General features: G+C 46.4%; 1 protein-coding gene across 3 annotated transcripts in view; it reads right to left on the reverse strand.

Annotated features, from left to right (window-relative positions):
* Window positions 1-19,092, reverse strand: part of Idh3g (Isocitrate dehydrogenase (NAD(+)) 3 non-catalytic subunit gamma) — a 40,481-nt gene that overhangs the window by 12,877 nt on the left and 8,512 nt on the right. Inside the window, exons 1-6 of one of the 3 annotated variants that reach the window (XM_045747640.2) lie at window positions 15,788-15,941; window positions 14,054-14,089; window positions 13,717-13,823; window positions 13,214-13,326; window positions 11,749-11,939; window positions 11,241-11,374 (exon numbers count right to left, since the gene is read on the reverse strand). In XM_045747640.2, the coding sequence (XP_045603596.1) occupies window positions 11,241-11,374; window positions 11,749-11,939; window positions 13,214-13,326; window positions 13,717-13,823; window positions 14,054-14,089; window positions 15,788-15,865 (659 nt within the window). In that variant the 5' untranslated portion in view covers window positions 15,866-15,941. Of the gene's footprint in view, window positions 1-11,240; window positions 11,375-11,748; window positions 11,940-13,213; window positions 13,327-13,716; window positions 13,824-14,053; window positions 14,090-14,895; window positions 14,917-15,787; window positions 15,942-19,092 lie in introns of those variants that run through there. The other 2 variants (XM_069330739.1, XM_069330740.1) reach the window with 2 other exon arrangements.

Here is a 19,092-nt window from a genome sequence, read left to right on the forward strand (position 1 = left end):
CCACGGCCAGAATCTGGCCCCCTCAGAAAGGCAAGGGAAGCAATGGCTTATAGAAAGCCCCGTGTGGTTGGAAGCATTCTATGTCTGCCATCGACCAGGTCAAGCATCCAGAAAGGTAAGCGTCCCAAAACAAACCCCTATTCTGGTTAAAATTGCTACCAAAAGCCGAACTAGTGGATAGAACTCCCCAACAGAAAATGAACAAACTGCACAACCCAACCGGGCCTAAGGACGTGAACAAGGCAACGAGCAGCCACGACCCTGTTTGACCGCCAAAATCCCCATGCCCGAATGCCCGCCCAAGACACAGTCCCAAGGAACGGCAGCAAAAGCCCTCGAACTTGCGAACGTTATGGGCACGGGGAGAGACCGCAGGCTGGCCAGCCGTAATAACCCAGCGGATGACCCGGGAAACCCACACCTGCGAACAGGGAAGGGAAACCGGATCAACCCTAAGCACGCCCATGGACACAGAAGCCGTGGCGCGCCAAAAATGGCAGAGAGCTGCAACCGGGCACAAAACATGAAGCACCCCCTAGCCAAACCAGCAAGGCATCAACAACCCAGGGACCCCTCCGGAAAGCAGCACATTCTATGCCAGAAAAGAAGAAGGCCACAGAGGAACAAAACAATCGCCCCGACCAAAGGAGCAGAAACCCCAGTACCGGAGGAGAGCATAAAGCTCACCAACCCGACCCCCTGAGGCCAACTCCAACAGGAAGAGAGCCCCTGAGAAACCAGAACCGATGGAGCCACAAGAACCGAAGAGAAGAAATGAGAGAGCACCCAGTCCTACGACCAGGACAGCTCAAAAGGCACACGAGCACTCCGAAGGTGAACCAACACACGAGACAGCGTGCGGAACAGCGTATAAGTAACATCAACACCGAACGCAAGCAGAAGCGGCTCCGCCAGCGTTGCACGAAACGAGGCGACAGTATGTGGCAAAATGATGGCCCCGAACCCACATATGAGAAGGACAAGACCTCGCCAACAAAACATTGCCACTTAAGAAGAGACAGAAGGAAAAAGGAAGGACCGCCAAAATACCCCACACTGCAGCCAAGAAGAAGCACGCAGGCGGGACACCAGCAACGAAGCCGCCCGACCACCATATAGAAGGCTAGACTCAAGGCAGAGCTGAACAAGCTGAGGAAGACACGGAGCCACGGGAAGACAGTCTCCGTGGTGTAGTGGTAAGACACTCGCCTGGCGTTCCGCGAGCGCTATGTCATGGGTTCGTATCCTGGCCGGGGAGGATTTACTGGGCGCAATTCCTTAACTGTAGCCTCTGTTTAACGCAACAGTAAAATGTGTACTTGGATGAAAAAACGATTCTTCGCGGCAGGGGATCGTATTCCAGGGACCATAGGATTAAGGACTTGCCCGAAACGCTACGCGTACTAGTGGCTGTACAAGAATGTAACAACTCTTGTATATATCTCAAAAAAAAAAAAAAAAAAAAAAAAAGACCTCGGGTGCGACCACCGAGCAGGCAGAGCCGGAAATTCGAGCCGGCAAAAGAAGGAGATGGAACGTCTGCCGTACCGAAAAACATCCCAATGCCAGCGAGCCGCCAGGAGGGTGGAGACCAAGACCCCGACAGACTCCAGAGAAGGGACACAGCAAGAGACTGAAAATGCCAACAGGACGGGAAAGCCAGGAACCAGAATCTAAACCTGGATATAGGAGCCAAAAGGCACAAACACACAACGTGGAGGACAAAAAGAAGCTGAGGAATGAAGAAGGCAGGCAGCAAACGGGAACGAAGGGACAGGACCAACACAGGACACAACACAACCTTCGAGAACACATAGAAGCAAGCACAAATGATGAAGGCACAGAAAAGCCCAGTCGCACCCGAGACCAAAAGTCATGCAGAACCCCCAAGAAGAGGGGAACATGATGAAGAAGTCCCGTCCTAAGGAGAGAGAGAGAGAGAGAGAGAGAGAGAGAGAGAGAGAGAGAGAGAAAAAAAAAAAAAAAAAAAAAAAAAAAAAAAAAAAAGAGGCGAAGAATGGAGAACACCACCCACCGACAGGACGGAATCAATGGGCTTAATGGACAAGGAACCGAGCCCGGGAAGGGGCTGACGCCCAACAACTCGTGCGGAGAGTGGGGAAGGAAAAACCCCACTCTGCGTAACCACAAGCCCCGCCCAGAAGGTAGAAAAACCCCAGTAGGGTCCAATGGGGCCTGAGGCTCCCCATGTCAGCCCCACCCCAGCCCTGGTGTTACGGCCCTCTCGGGACGCAACGGGGTTCTTACTCTGATGTAGTTAGAGGAAGATATATATCCGGCCCCAAGCCAGTAGAGGCTATCAAGGGATGCGATCCGTGACGCAAGTAACTTAAAGGGAGTAGGGAAAGAAAGGTAAGAACTTAATATAATATAATATAACCATCACCATTTAAATATATAAAAGTAAAACGTACACAAGGGGGAGGGGTATTAACACTTTACAAGGGGATCAACACTGTAGTCTTCTGCTGGAGACTATGGATCCTTGAAGCTAGGTGCTGAGTCCGCGGTGCTTTCTTCGTGGCCTCAAGACGTGTCCTCTGAGAACGCCGAGTCTACCCTGGCCACAGGTCAGCCACAACACAGGTCCACTGGGGGCACCGTCGTGGAGGCCGTCAACCACACGTCCAGCAGGTCTGCTGGCAGGTACTGAGCCACCAAGGCTGGCACGGCCACTCCACGAACGATAAAAGGGGTACGCCCTAGACAGGAGTCTCGTGTGATATCACCAATCACCCTCCTGTCCTCAATACCCCAGTGGATTATCGTCTCCAACCGTCGGTCCCGGGTAAATCCTTCCACTGCCACTCCACTGGCAGGCTTAACACACCACAGTGTTCTTCCGGGGGGACGACGTCACGACAGCTGCAGCAAACTTCACAGTATGGAGACTGGCTGCCTCAGGTAGACTGACTCCACTTCCATCACAGTGGTCCCAGGTCGGCTCTGTAAGCAGACACGTCATCAATAACAGGGACACTAAAACACCATACTTACAGGCTCAGACACAAACGCCGGACATATCCACTCCATAGATGGCGTTGTAGTCTGAGCACCACCTCACCAGAGGTCAGCGGCGGCGGTGTTGGGCGCTGAACGGGGCTGGAAACTGGCCCTCGTAGCTAGTACACGTCGTCGGTTTGGAGGGGGTTTCGGGAGCTGACCCACAGATGGCGCGGCCGTCACTGTTTAGAGATTGGACGCTGGATCAGGGTCCGTAACACCTCCCCACCAAAAGAATTTGGTTTGGGTTCCTATAAAAAGAGAAGACAAACCAAATTAGTACGTGGATTTAGATGCGAGATAATGCATCAGCTACCACGTTGTCCACCCCTTTGATGTGTTCAATCTGGAGGGGATATTGCTGCAAATGTAGACTCCATCTGGTGAGCCTGAGGTTCTTTTGCTTAAATTGAGCCAGGAACTTCAGAGGGTTATGGTCGGTCCGTACTAATATAGGATGGCCATTGCTTGTTAAATATACCTCGAAGTGCTGGACGGAATTAATTAAGGCCAACGTTTCCTTTTCTATGACCGAGTAATTCAGCTGGCTGGGGGTGAACTTCTTAGAATGATAGGCCACCGGATGTTCCACCCCCTTCTCGTCCGTCTGGGATAAAACGGAGCCCAGGCCATAGTCAGAGGCGTCGACCGTCAGGATGAATCTGTCCTCAAAGCTCGGGGACCTGAGGATTGGAGCAGAGATCAGAATTGCTTTGAGACTCTCTAATGCCTTCTGGCAATTCTCATTCCATATTAACTTTACCCCTTTCTTCAGCAGATTGGTCAAGGGGGCGGCGATGGAGGAAAAATTAGGGACAAACTTACGATAAAACCCAGCCATACCAAGGAAACGCAAGATGTCCTTCCTGGTAGCTGGCGTAGGATACTGGACTATTGCCTCGATCTTGCTGGCCTTCGGCGCAATCCATCCTCCTCCAACCTTATGACCTAGGAAGATGACAGAGGTTCTGGCAAACTCAGATTTATGCAGGTTGACCACCAATCCTGACTGGAGCATGGCCTTGAAGAAATCCTCTATGTGACGCAGATGATCCTGCCAATCTACATCATATATTAATACATCATCGATGTAGACTAAGGTGTTTTCCACGTCACGCAACACCGTACCCATCAGTCTCTGGAAAGTGGAGGCTGCGTTTTTCATCCCGAATGGCATCACCTGACATTCAAACAGCCCGTCGGGAGTCACAAATGCTGATATGGGTTTGGCTTTTTCCGTGAGGGGAACTTGCCAATAGCCTTTGAACAGGTCAAATTTTGTCAGGTACCGGGCTCTACCTATGGCATCCAGACATTCTTCTACTCTGGGGAGAGGGTAGGTATCTGCTACAGTGACCTTATTCACCTGGCGATAATCAATAAAAAGACGGTATTTCATACCAGGTTTGGGCACTAGTAGTATCGGGGATGACCATGGGCTCGAGCTCGGGGCTATCAGATGGTGTTTCAGCATGTAATCTACCTCCTCTTTCACCACCCGTTTCTTCAGTGGGTTGAGACGGTACGGGTGTTGCTTTATAGGCCGGACGCCTTCCTCCAGTTCGACATCATGCCTCATGACAGAGGTTAACCCTGGAACATCGTCGAAGATAGGCTTGTATTGCCGTATCATCCGCAGCAATGATGATTGATGTCCTTCGGCTACGTGTGTCAACTTTGCCTGCAAGTTTAACAGAATGTCTGAGTTAGTCAACACCTCCTCTTCCTCCTCAATGTCGTCATTAGTGGTCACTAAGGTTACGGGGAGTGTATCCCGCCCCTCGTATCTCTTGATCATATTAACATGAACCAGAGTCTCTTTCTTACGACGGTCTGGAGTACTCAGAAGGTAATTGAGGTTAGTAACCTTCTTTACAACCGGGTAGGGACCTACGAATCTGGCGCTCAAACTTCCAGTTATTGTAGGAGTACATACCAAAACCAGATCTCCTATTTGGAACTCCCTTTGCTTGGTCCTCCTATCATACCTGCTCTTGATCGTTCTTTGTGTACTTTCTAAGGTCCTAGTAGCCATCTCCCAGGCTGAGAACAGCCGTCCTTTATTTGTAGACAACCAGTCCACAATATCCTCGTTGGTTTCTACGTTCAGCCAATGGTCTCGTGCCACCTCTAAGGGACCTCTTACTGAGTGACCAAAGATCATCTCGAATGGGGAGATTCCTATGGATTCATTGGGTACTGATCTTACCGCAAATAGGAGGTAGGGCAGTTCTTCAACCCACTTACTCTGCCTGTCGTAGCAAAACTTCCGAAGCATGCCCTTCAACGTCTGGTGAAAACGTTCCAAAGCTCCTTGAGACTCGGGATGGTAGGCACTAGAGGTAACCTGTCGAATTCCCAGGTCGGCGATCTGTTGGCGAAACAAATGGGACATGAAATTAGACCCCTGGTCCGTCTGAATGGTCTTGGGAAGACCGTATCGCGAGATGAACCAGAGCAGTTGTTTCACCAAAACCTTAGCTGTGATGGTTTTAAGGGGGATCGCTTCTGGGTACCTACTAACCCGATCTAGTATTGTTAGCAAATACTTCACCCCTGAGGTAGCAGGTGGAAGAGGGCCTACTATATCCAAGATGAGGTGTTCAAAGGGCTCACCTATTGAAGGAATGGGGTATAAAGGGGCTTTGGGGACAGGCTGGTTTGCTTTTCCGGCCACTTGGCAGGCATGGCAGGTCTTGCAGAAATGACGTACTTCCTCCTTCATATGCGGCCAGTAGAAACCTTTGGCTAGGCGGTGGAAAGTCTTAGAGATCCCACCATGTCCAGCAAATCTATTAGCATGGGCTGTTTCTAACAGCTTAGATCTGAACACGGCTGGGACGACTATCTGATCACCTACCGCCCTTGACTGGGGGTATTTCGGAGGATGCCGGCGACACAGTACACCACTTGACCACACATATAGATCCCCTCCTTTCGTAGGAGAGTCTACGGTGTCGGCCAACTTCCGTACCTGAGGGTCCTTCTTCTGTTCCTCTATCAGCTGGGCTCGAGTCCAGCGTTCGGGAACCGGCATCTGGACTGGTGGGACAGGTGTATGGCTACTTGTAACCTGCGGGATAGGAGGAGAGTCAAACAAAGAGTTTAGATCTAGTGGTGCATGGAGGTGCGCCTGAGACCTGGTTTGCACTGCTGCGATGGGACTGGTCTCTTCACGTCCTGGAATATCCACTACCAGGGGACAGTTGGGTAACAATCCTAGGGCTAAGTCATTGGCTAATATTACGTCAATTCCCTCTATGGGAAGACTATTCACCACGGCCAACCGACACTCACCTTTGAAGTGCTGAGAGTCTAGATGTACTTGTACCAATGGGGCAACGTACAAGGTTGAAGGGAATCCACCCAGGATTACCTTCTGCATCTCATCCGCCGATATACCTTCGGGTAATGATGTTTCCAGAATTAGAGACTGGGCCGCTCCACTGTCTCTAAGTATTACCACAGGCGTACTTGCAAGGCCACTGGCTACATATCCTTGGGAGGTATATGGGGCGAACAATCCTTTCCTCTTCTCTTGGGTGGATGTCGGTGGTACTATACTGTTCATCAGCATGACTTCCCTACGGGGATTATTACCTGAACTGCTACGACACTTCGCAGCAATATGTCCTCTCTTACCGCAGGTCCAACACAATACATCCCTTTTCGGACTAAACCTCCGAGGACTATCCGAGGTTGACTTGGCGGTACTACGAGGGGCAGTTCTATCTTCCGGTTTATGTTTGGCTGGATACCTTGAATAGGTCTTCGGGACGTACCTAGCAGATGGCCTGTGAGTCAGGATATACTCTTCCGCCATGGTGGCTGCCGCACTCAAGGTCTCTACCTGCTGTTCCTCTAGGTACGTCTTCAGGTCTCCAGACAAACAATCCTTGAAGTCCTCGAGCAGAATCAGCTGCTCGAGGTCTTCCTTGGTCTCCACCTTCCGAGAGGCACACCATTCTTGAAAAAGTCGCTCCTTGATGGTGGCGAATTCGGTGAAAGTGTGCTCTGAGGTCTTCTTCAGGTTTCTGAACTTTTGCCTATATGCCTCAGGTACCAATTGGTACGCCATGAGCACCACTTTCTTCACCATATCGTAATCGCCGGAGTCGTCAAGGGATAACGTAGAGTAGGCGATTTGGGCCTTCCCAGTCAAGACTGACTGTATCATGATGGCCCAATTCTCCCTTGGCCACTCCAAAGAGGCAGCGACTTTCTCGAAGGCTGCGAAGAACTTCGAAACTTCTCTCTCGTTGAATTTGGGGACCATTTTGATATTCCTTACCGGATCGAAACCGCTTACTCCAGTTTGTCTCTGTCCAGCGCCTAGTCGTAATACTTCTAGTTCATGTTGTCTCTGTCTTTCCTCCCTTTCTCGCTCTCGTTCTTCTCTCTCTCGTCTCTCTTCTCTTTCTCGTTCTTCTCTTCTTTCTTCTCTTTCTCGTTCTTCTCTTTCTCGTTTCTCTTCTCTTTCTCGTTCTTCTCTTTCTCGTTTCTCTTCTCTTTCTCGTTCTTCTTTCCTTTCTTCCAATTCTAAACGCCTCATCGCCATTTCCTTATCTTTCATCTCCATCTCTTTATCTTTTAATTCTCGTTCTAATTCTAACTTCTTCCACTCTATCTCGCGATTGATCTCTAGGGCACGCATCTTGACTGTTAGGAAGCTGATATTAAGCTCACCTGCATCACTGTCAATGTCACTGCCCTTGTCTTCCTTTTCTGTGGAAGCTATTTCCTCACCTTCCCTTGTACTAGGAGTCTCGCCTTCCTGTTTCTCTTCTGCCTTCAGGTGCCGGTGAACCTTGGACAAGATCTCCACACGGGAATCACTGGCACGGATCTTGATCTCCAGGTAGGCGCTCACTAGTACAAGTTCCGGTTTGCTCAGATACTTCAATCTGGCAAGACAGTCCACTCTATTCAGAAAAGCCTGAACATCGTCCAGATCATCGATGGTAGCTTTGTCTGCCATTGTCACAGATGGAACACTTTGCACTTAACACACCGAGCACTGTTCTACGCCAATATTGCACTTTATCGCACCAAACACTGCACTTGCCAATATTGCACGTAATCACTTCGGGCACCACACTACCCAATATTGCACTGAGTCCAAGCGAACACTTCGCTCTACAATATTGCACTGAATCACTGAGCACCGCACAGGACGTATAACGTCACAATCGTCACACAGGGGGAATTATATACAGGGATTACGCCACTTCACCACCCCTGTCAAACATACTTAACAAGGGGTCGAATCCCGCTGGGGATGCCAATTATGTTACGGCCCTCTCGGGACGCAACGGGGTTCTTACTCTGATGTAGTTAGAGGAAGATATATATCCGGCCCCAAGCCAGTAGAGGCTATCAAGGGATGCGATCCGTGACGCAAGTAACTTAAAGGGAGTAGGGAAAGAAAGGTAAGAACTTAATATAATATAATATAACCATCACCATTTAAATATATAAAAGTAAAACGTACACAAGGGGGAGGGGTATTAACACTTTACAAGGGGATCAACACTGTAGTCTTCTGCTGGAGACTATGGATCCTTGAAGCTAGGTGCTGAGTCCGCGGTGCTTTCTTCGTGGCCTCAAGACGTGTCCTCTGAGAACGCCGAGTCTACCCTGGCCACAGGTCAGCCACAACACAGGTCCACTGGGGGCACCGTCGTGGAGGCCGTCAACCACACGTCCAGCAGGTCTGCTGGCAGGTACTGAGCCACCAAGGCTGGCACGGCCACTCCACGAACGATAAAAGGGGTACGCCCTAGACAGGAGTCTCGTGTGATATCACCAATCACCCTCCTGTCCTCAATACCCCAGTGGATTATCGTCTCCAACCGTCGGTCCCGGGTAAATCCTTCCACTGCCACTCCACTGGCAGGCTTAACACACCACAGTGTTCTTCCGGGGGGACGACGTCACGACAGCTGCAGCAAACTTCACAGTATGGAGACTGGCTGCCTCAGGTAGACTGACTCCACTTCCATCACAGTGGTCCCAGGTCGGCTCTGTAAGCAGACACGTCATCAATAACAGGGACACTAAAACACCATACTTACAGGCTCAGACACAAACGCCGGACATATCCACTCCATAGATGGCGTTGTAGTCTGAGCACCACCTCACCAGAGGTCAGCGGCGGCGGTGTTGGGCGCTGAACGGGGCTGGAAACTGGCCCTCGTAGCTAGTACACGTCGTCGGTTTGGAGGGGGTTTCGGGAGCTGACCCACAGATGGCGCGGCCGTCACTGTTTAGAGATTGGACGCTGGATCAGGGTCCGTAACACCTGGGAACCCACACGGCAGGCCCCGGGGGACGAGCTGTCCCCCCAAAGCCCCAGCCTCACAAGAAGAAACCGGGACAGCAGTGAAAATCACAAAGGAAGGGAGCCCACTGGCAGACTCATACAACACAGCTGGAGGAACAGGCTCGAATGCCCCCGTCGCTACCCCGGAAGGGGAATTCCTCGAGACCAACCGAGTCTCAAAACCATGGAAGCCCCATTCCTCAACCCCGAACCCACAGATGGTAAGGACCCGGATGCAGGGGGGGGGGGACCCGACAAGACCACCAACCAAAACGGGGCAGCCTCGGGGCTTCTGGGTAGCAAAGAACCTAGTGCGTTGCCACCGAAACGCAACGTGCAATGCCCGTGTTACCTGCACCCACATAGTCAGCATAAGACAGGGCAACCGAGTCACAAACAAGCAACAAAACTCGCAGCACTCGGGGCTGAAAGTGTCACCGACCCCACAGGCAGCAGACGCAAAACGGGGAGTCACACCCTGTGACAAGGGGACAGAGCAACCCTCGAACTCGCACAAGGTGAGGGGGGGACTCCGGGGGCCACATCCATCGGGCCCACGCTCCCCCTAGGGGATTCCCAGCGTCCTGAGCATTTACTATAAAAGGACTCACACTCATTTAATCCCAGACAGGGTACTGCTAACCGGCACCCAAGTCTACCAAACAACTTTCTAAGAACTGAACCCCCGGGATGTGTACACTCACAGGGACCTAGCAGTGGGAACCACCGGAAGAAAGAAGAGAACCCAATACAAAGGAGGCAAGAACCAAAGGCAGACCCCCACCAGGTAGACAGAGAAAAAGAAAATCCCGCAAGAGGACAGCGTACCCAGGCAGAACAGAGCCGGCCGCTATGATTGGTGAAAACAAGCTGCACAGTACCCTGCACCCCTACCAGTGCAAACTGCCCCTTACCCTAAGGCGAACAAGGGAGATAGAACCCCCCATCACACAAAGGGCGGCCGAAAACCAAACAGTAAACGGCCTAGCAGAAGCAGGACCCAAGGAACTTGTGGACGATAACCCCAAGACCCAAGGGCAGTACTTACAAGGCCCCTAGGGGAAGGAAACCCTAGGCGCATGCAGCCCCGAGTACTGGAGACTCACTCCTGGCTCACGCACCACCTAGAAGACAGACACCACACTCTTGGTACAGTGCTGAAACAACCACTGGAGCTGGAGCACACAACCGGTGCCTTTAGCATCAGCCAAAGAACTGATGGGTGGATAGCTGGTGTGAGAGGTTTGGGGCTCCCCCTTCCCCCTCCCGGGGAGGGGGGAGCTGCTCAGACAGCGGCGCGGTGACATGTGACATCACACTAGTTTGCTCATTTTCTGTTGGGGAGTTCTATCCACTAGTTTGGCTTTTGGTAGCAATTTTAACCCGAATAGGGGTTTGTTTTGGGACACTTATTTTTCTGGATGCTTGACCCGGTCGATGGCAGACATAGAATGCTTCCAACCACACTGGGGTTTCTATAGGCCATTGCTCCCCTTGCCTCTTTGAGGGGGCCAGGTCCTGGCTGTGGTCCCCGGTAGGCCCTAAGAACTCCATACACATGACTGATGCCAAAGTCTGACATTAGCATATCAGCCCGAGATAGCTCCGGTGCTCCCCCCAGAAAAATATTGTATGTGACATACTTTAGCTATGATGGAGCTGAGAGAAGTTGAGCAAATTATGGGCACTGAGTGATGAAGCACTAAAATATGGGCTGTATAGGATATGTACATTTAGTATGTGAAGTCTCAATATTAAATATAATGTTAGAATTATAGCCAAAAGCCAAGCACTGGGATCATTTGCTACTTGGTGCTACTCTATTACATATATCTACCGACTTGCCCATGTATACATGCCATTTGGTTTGGCCTTTACGGAAAATTCAACTTACATGATGTTTGCTTTATGGATTGCTGTGACCTTCTTCCTATCATGCCTTAAAGCATATTCAAAAGCATACCGCGCAACTCGCTCTGAGCCCTTCCTGGTAATGATCTTCAGACTCTCAATGACGCCCTTCACATTCTGTAAGTACAGTATACTGAATTAGATATGATTTCTTACTATTATGTGTCTGCTTCATTTATCCCATTTACATACAATAGCAATGAATATGTTATACGGTACAAGAAGAAGCAAGTACTGTGGAGAATGTACAAGTGTGCAAAGATTTTGCTATGCATTTGAATAAATGTAATTTCAGTAATGAAATCTAAGATTTATGTACAATAGAATATACTGAACTGACCTGACCTAGATACATAATATACAGAACTGACCTAGCCAATTTTAAAAGTGAAGTAATTGTCATAAACTACCTATATATAAAAACAAAGTAATGATAAATCTTTATAAAAGCATTAACAAGAAATGCTGGAAAAACTGATGCAGGGCCTTACCTCATGCTCAAGCATGGAGTATTCTCCTTCAGTGTTTTCACGAATGATGACAATATCCACGCCGCTGTAGCGTGAACGGACAGAAGGGTATGTTTTACAGTGTAAAACATTTGCAAAAAGATCCAGTTCTGTGCGTAGTGAGGCATTGCGGGAGCCACAGAAAACATCACCATACTTGCTTTCTATACTGCCTGGTCAGAAATGGTATAAAAAAAAATATACATATATATTTTTAATGTATACATTTCTTAACACCAAATTTACATTCTTTCCTGCTTACAATCCATCAGCTAATCATACACATTAAAACACTTAAGGTTATCAGGGTAACTGTATTCCATTCCACCTGGCATTTTGTGATTAATTCAGCCTCTCCATTACTATCTCAAATTTTTGAGATTACATTGATTCACTTTTTAATTACTTTTAATTGGAGCTGCACTTCCTTGTAAAATTGCTGTGGCACAGCCCAAAACAGCGATGGTCAGAATGGTGTTTGAACTCGCCTAATTCTGCTTGCAGTAGGTAAAGAGTCCATATCTGTACTCTCCTGGTAACTATCAATTTAACACAATATTACAATAAGATAATTTATTTCTGGGAGAGCCCCTTGGTGGCTCCCAGTAGCTATCTCGCTGAAATTGCTACATTAAGCCACTGGGGCTCTGCTGGAAAGAGGCCTTTCATTACATTCAATGCTGGGATTTTACGATAGGAGCTCGATAATTTAGATTCCAGTAACCTGAATCTCTAAATAATCAGAAGGAATTCATGTATGAGTTTTTATTTCTTTTATTTTACCTTTTAACTTTAATGGAAATTCTGGATATTGAGATTTGTCAAACAAAAATCAGAATAAATTTGAACTTGTTAATTGTTTTGTCATTTCCCGGTCAAAAATTTGGCTAACTTGAATATCTGGGTAGCTCAAATAGAGGTGGGTCTCATAATTTGGATATTAATTGATCAATTATTGTAATAATAATAATAATAATAATAATAGGATAAAAAACCCACCTTTATGTATTTGTGTATTGTAGATCTTGAAATGTGTAGTTCATGAAAATTTACATAACCTAATCTCTGGTTATATGGATTTCTGTCCAGATATGGCAAAGTTTTGCCAGAAAATTATCCAGATGCGATTTTGGCAAGATAACCCAAATATTCAATTCAGCAGGCTTCGGATAACCAAGCTCATACAGTATTATAGGTTGAAAATAAAATTTTGCTAAGTGAAATTAGCTCATAGGGCATGGAAAATGCATCCTGAATTAATCTCTGGTTGCAATGAATCCCTAACTCCAACGAATTAGAAGTTGGTCCCACACAGTTCATTGAATCGAGGTTGTACTGTACTCCATATGCCAGCACAGAAACATGGAATTATGACTGACCAATTTATTAAAGGTTCCAGTCAACACTGTACACAGAAATAATATTAGGTACAGTAAATATTACTAACCTTTCAAAGCAACACCATTCCTTTTAATACAAATCAAAGCATTTGCGAATTCTTCATCAGTTGAGTTTTTTGTTATCTGAATCTCTTCAAAGTCAACAGGCACACCTGCATATCTGCAAATTTAGAACCAAGTGCATAGTACAATTACACAATTTTTGGTTCTTGGGTAGTAATCGTTATTTTCTTATTGCTAATGCCTCCGAGGTATAGAAAATGGCTATTATTTCCCCTTATTTTGCTTTGACCTTTATGCCTTGGGCAGCTTAGGGAAGATGATTGAGGGTTACCTTAACCACTGCACTGCATTAAAATAGTGTTATTATAAGTACAGAATATTATTATTAATTAGGTTTATTAGCTTTTGAGATACAGTAATGTTCATGTATTTTGTTTAACCTTAACAATATTTGTGAACAAATATTTAAATAAATTTTTTTTGTCTCAAATACTTTATATCCTGAGCTTCAATGACTCTGGTGGCAACAAAAAGACAAGTTTCTTACCTAAAGATATTCTTAACATAGCCCATCATTTCTGGGCCAATACCATCTCCAGGCAACATGGTGACTGTGAAGCGTCCACCATACTGAGCCACCGGGAAGGGCTTGGACTGTGTGAAACAAAATTTATCAACCAATAATTGCAGGAACAATAATAATGAGTGTAACACTACTGCACTTAATCACAGTACTGTTATTTATATTTATTTATATATACAGTATATATATTATATAAATAGCATATATATATATAGCAATTAGCATAGTACTGTATTGTACTGTATTAGCAAACTATGCTAAATTCAGGAAAAGATGAAGCCCTGCACAGTAGGGTACTTACTGCAGTAAATGTTCTTCTCTGACAGACATTTGGAACCTGAAAAGAAAGGAGGTAAATCAATCCAAGAAGCCATGGTTTACTTTGAGTACTGTACCTCGGTTTACGAATGCCCCGGATGACAAATTTTTTTGTATACAAAGTCAATTTCCTCATACAATTTGACTTGGTGTATGAAGTTTGCCTCGGAATACAAGTGTCTGTTGATACATGTACGAGGTCAACTGCGTGGGTTCTGCTGGGCACGGGGCAAGGCATACTCAGTTTATTAGTGTATCCCGCCTAGTGAGGACTGCGCTTGAATTCTGTGAAGAATTTCATTTTTTTTTTTCTGAACAAAGTTCTTAGTATATATCATCATACCATGGGTCCCAAGAAAGTCTGTGGTAAAGTTTAACCTAAGAAAACAGTTGTGAGGATGACGATAGAGGAAAAACAAGAGATTATAGCTACGAGCTATAGCAGGCCGTTGCATTAACCTTTTTAATGACAATGTGATGTCTCACTACAGACAATCTTGAGGTTATCTTGAGATGATTTCGGGGCTTAGCGTTCCCAGTTCCTAACATGTATGAATACATACTGGCTTCCTGTCCCCCAACACAATGAACTTTTATAGGCTGATTTTATGTTGCATGGCCAAATTGTACAAAATACATTTTGCACATATATTGCTTACCAATTTTAAAACAGCATATAATACATTAGGATAGGTGGATTCTATTGGATTCACTACTTCAGTATTCAAAATGATTGTTACGACCCTGGGTACGACCCACGACTGCAATCACAATGTCAGTGACGTCACATCTCACACACAGTGCATATACAAATCACAAACTTACTTTCATTTGATTGATTAGACTAGGCTACGTTATGCTGGATTGGGCCGAGTTAGGCCGAGCTGGGTTGGGTTGGGCTAGGTTGGGCTCGGCTATAAAAGGCTTAGTACAAGAAAACAAATCCCTTGATGAAGGCTTATGCACAAAATGCCTTGAAACCAAACTATCTCAGTCATTATCTGACAGGAACGTTTAGTACCACGACGAGTGCTTCGTAGTACAGTCGAGTTCACTCTTCTCGCACTCCAGAATTCTGGGTTTGAATCCTGAGCAGGACAGAAATGGTTGGGCGCGTTTCCTATCACCTAATGTCATTTTTCATCTTGCAGTAAATAAGTACCCATGAGTTTTAGTCAGCTTCATAATAATAATAATTCATTGTGTTGTGGGACAGGCAACCAAAGTGTGTTTATACACATTAGGGTTAAATCAAGGGGTCCATGCGGGTTCGAATTACAGGACCCCTGACCCTGGATGCAACCCCACAATAAGCTGTAACTCCCGGGTACCTACTTACTGTCAGGCGAACAGGCGCATTAGGTAATAGAAAATGTGCCCCACCACTTGTGTCTCACCCGGGAATCGAACCAAACCAGGAATTCTTGATTGTGAGTCGAGAATGACCCCTCAACCTAACTTGTTGAGGTTACATCCTGGGAGTCAGTAATTCGACCTTGGGGGGGGGGGGGGCGGGGTACCTTTATATATGCCTAACGTGTACTATATGTATATACTGGCTGCCTGTCACTCCACACAATGAATTAACTGAATTATAAACATTTCGAAATGTTGCAGACGACGCATTCCTCTCCCACTCAACTATACTATGTAACACAATATGTCAGAAATGAGTGACATGAACCCGTATACAGAGTGTACTTGTAAACACAAGTACCTGTGTGAGAGCTCTCGCCCCCTGCAGGAGAGGGCTCATCTTGGAGAAACAGGTCGCGGTCCGAGCCAGAGAAGCCATTGGAACGGATACAGGTCACTTGGTACACAAGGCGGGTCGCACATTTTGGATACAAGACACTCCGTACATTGACAACATCGTACACTAATATTTTTACCACTTCGGACACCAGGGGATTCACGAAGCATTTACGCAAGCACTTACGAACGTGTACATCTTTCCTCAATCTTTGACGGCTTTGTTTACATTTATTAAACAGTTTACAAGTATGAAAACTTGCCAATCAACTGGTGTTAATGTTATAAACAACCTCCTGGTGCTTCCGAGCTTATTAACTGTTTAATAATTGTAAACAAAGCCGCCAAAGATTGAGGAAAGATGTACAGGTTCGTAAGTGCTTGCGTAACTGCTTCGTGAATCTGGCCCTGGCTTTGGACGTTTCGCCTAAGTGTACGTATTCAATATTACAACGACAATATCATGCCATTAACAATTACAATCTTTTACTTAATAGGCATATAGTTATTAAATGAAGCTTAGTGATGTGATGGACATAATCAGGGCTTGGTAAGGACGCCGCCCGCCAGCGTATACACAACACACCCTGAATGCCCACAAACATGATACAACGCACAAAACAAGACTTTAGCCAGTTTTTGGATAAACTCCTTTTACATTTATTATGTGATAGTTATAATTGTATATAATAATAAGTATTATAGGTAAGCAATATGTAATATTAATCAATAAAAACGAAGTCAGAAGCCATACGCCTGTCAGTACATGTCTTTTGTGTAAAAGTGACTGAAGAAACTGACGCCAGGCCAAAGGGCTGGCGCGAAGATCCGGGCGCGTGATTTACCACTGCGCCACAGAGACTGCTCCGTGGCGTAGTGGAATTTTGAATTTTGAAACCTGACTAACATAGCTCAACCCAACCTAACGTAACCCAAATCAAACCAATCTAATCCAACCGAGCCCAATGCAGCCTAACCTTAATAACATAGCCTAATACAGCCTAGCATAACAATACATCCAGATTGAAAACAGAAAATGAGTTTAGCCGAATCGTCTCGTGTCTGAGTGTAACCAGAACCCGACCAGTGGTGTACCTATACTGACCTAGCAAACAAACACCTGCAGACGAGGAGTCACAATAACGTGGCTGAAATATGTTGACCAAACCACACACTAGAAAGTGAAGGGACGACGACGTTTCGGTCTGCTCTGGACCATTCTCAAGTAGATTGTGAGAATGCACAATTGACTTGAGAATGGTCCAGGACGGACCGAAACGTTGTCGTCCCTTCACTTTCTATAGTGTGTAGTTTGGCCAACAAACACCTCACCTAACCAGACAAACACCCCCCTTACTCTACCAAGCACACTGAGAGCCGTAGGGAGGGTCCACAGACGAGAACGTGGTTGTAAGTATAGGTCCACAGACATGGGTCCCATTGCCCATCATCTGGGTTGGAGGGCAACAGTGAATTGCTTTGCTCGAAGAGTATAATGCTGCTAGCACAGCCCTGCCTTCAATATGCAAACTTTTCAGGATTATTTAATTAGCAAAGATTTACCTGAATTTACCAGTCACTATCTCTCAGTGAGGATAGGAAGCCGACGGCTTGTCAAATGTCCCTATAACGATTCCATTGTTACGTAAAGTATGGTGACAATAAACACAGACACTAAGATACTATATATATATTTGGTCGAATATACAGAAGTACACAGGTGATACTTTGGTGTGAGTTGAGCGCACTGAGAATCGGTACAGTATCTCGCAAGTGTCTGCTCTAGACCACACTTGAAAGTAGACTAGTTAATGTTTGATTGATTGATTGATCAATCCTGGACCAGATTAAGCCACCCAGAAGGTGGCACGGGCATGAATAGCCCATAAGTGGTGGCCGTTTGAAGCCATTACCAGTATCAAGAGCTGATACTGGAGATCTGTGGAGGTGCGACTGCACCCTGCGTGACGGGAGATGTCTCCCGTCGGGGAGAGAATTTACTAAAGTTAATGTTTGCTATTCTGCTGCTTATATGCTCGGGCAACACCTCACCGTGTTGCCCGGGCAACGCCTCACCTCATTCATCTCCAAAGGTTGACAGGAATATTAACAATGCTTTTGGAGTGAATATATTATTGGGATAATCTACTCGCTACAATCGTATTCCAGTGACCTGCCTGAAACGCTACGCGTACTAGTGGCTCTACAAGAATGTAACAACTCTTGTATATATCTCAAAAAAAAAAAATAAAAAAAAAAAGACCAAATGTCTGTAATCCGTGAGCAGTCGGACTTCATAATGAAACTACAGTGTTGCTTTGGCCATGCTCAAGAGTAATCAAGATCTGTCTGCCAGAGTCGGCCACCTCGAACAGGAAATAAGCTCTCTTCAGATTTCGGTTATTAACTTTAAACCAGCAGAAACCTCCAGCATCATCGCAATATCGCTAGTGGATTTTTTCTTATGTTGAAGTTGCTCTTGCAGCCGCTCCGTCTCCTGCTGCTAGTGTTTCTGCAACCGGCCACGAAGGGCAACCACTGCTTGAACAGTGGAGAGACCCAAGGGCGAGGTGGTAGGGAGGCTGATGTTGCGATCTGTCTTATTTTGATCCAGTTGACTATTGTGTCCAGCTGTGGGTGGTCCACTCACAGTAGGTGACATTATCCCAGAACCAGGACATGGCCACTCTACATCAGGGGAAGGCCCACCACAGGCAGGAGATGCAACACCTTGTTCTTGTTGGGGAGCTGGGATGATGGCACGAGTCTTCGGTCTGGTACTGGTCCTCTTGCGCACTTCGTAATTTAAAGGACAAACATATCAATTGTGACACTATAGCTCTCCACATATGTCAGTTGCTTAATTTAGAAACTGTACTTGCAGTCGATCTCGAACCCATTTATGATGTGACGACTTACACTGAATTTTGTAACTAGCTCATCAAGATTGTAACTTACTTAGCTAAATGAGTTGTGGGGTTCAGTCCCTGAGCCCTTTATATGCCTCTGTAACCCTTTCCACTACCGCACACAAGATGGGTATTAAGATGGGGGGGGGATTAAAATTTGAAAGGGTGTAATCTCCCACGGTGCAAGAAAGTGCCGTTGTTGTTTCTCTTGGTACAAATTATAAACCTGATACATTTTGAGATCATTCCCAGTTTTAGTTATCTATCTGGAACAATGCTGACCCTCAACAAAGAAATTCTGGAGGGCTTTTGTGCAAGGGTTAGGATGAGTTAGCCTAAGCATTTTTAAACCAATTTGACA

This window comes from Procambarus clarkii, chromosome 24 (assembly GCF_040958095.1).
Source record: "Procambarus clarkii isolate CNS0578487 chromosome 24, FALCON_Pclarkii_2.0, whole genome shotgun sequence".
In the NCBI taxonomy this organism is placed as follows: domain Eukaryota; kingdom Metazoa; phylum Arthropoda; class Malacostraca; order Decapoda; family Cambaridae; genus Procambarus; species Procambarus clarkii.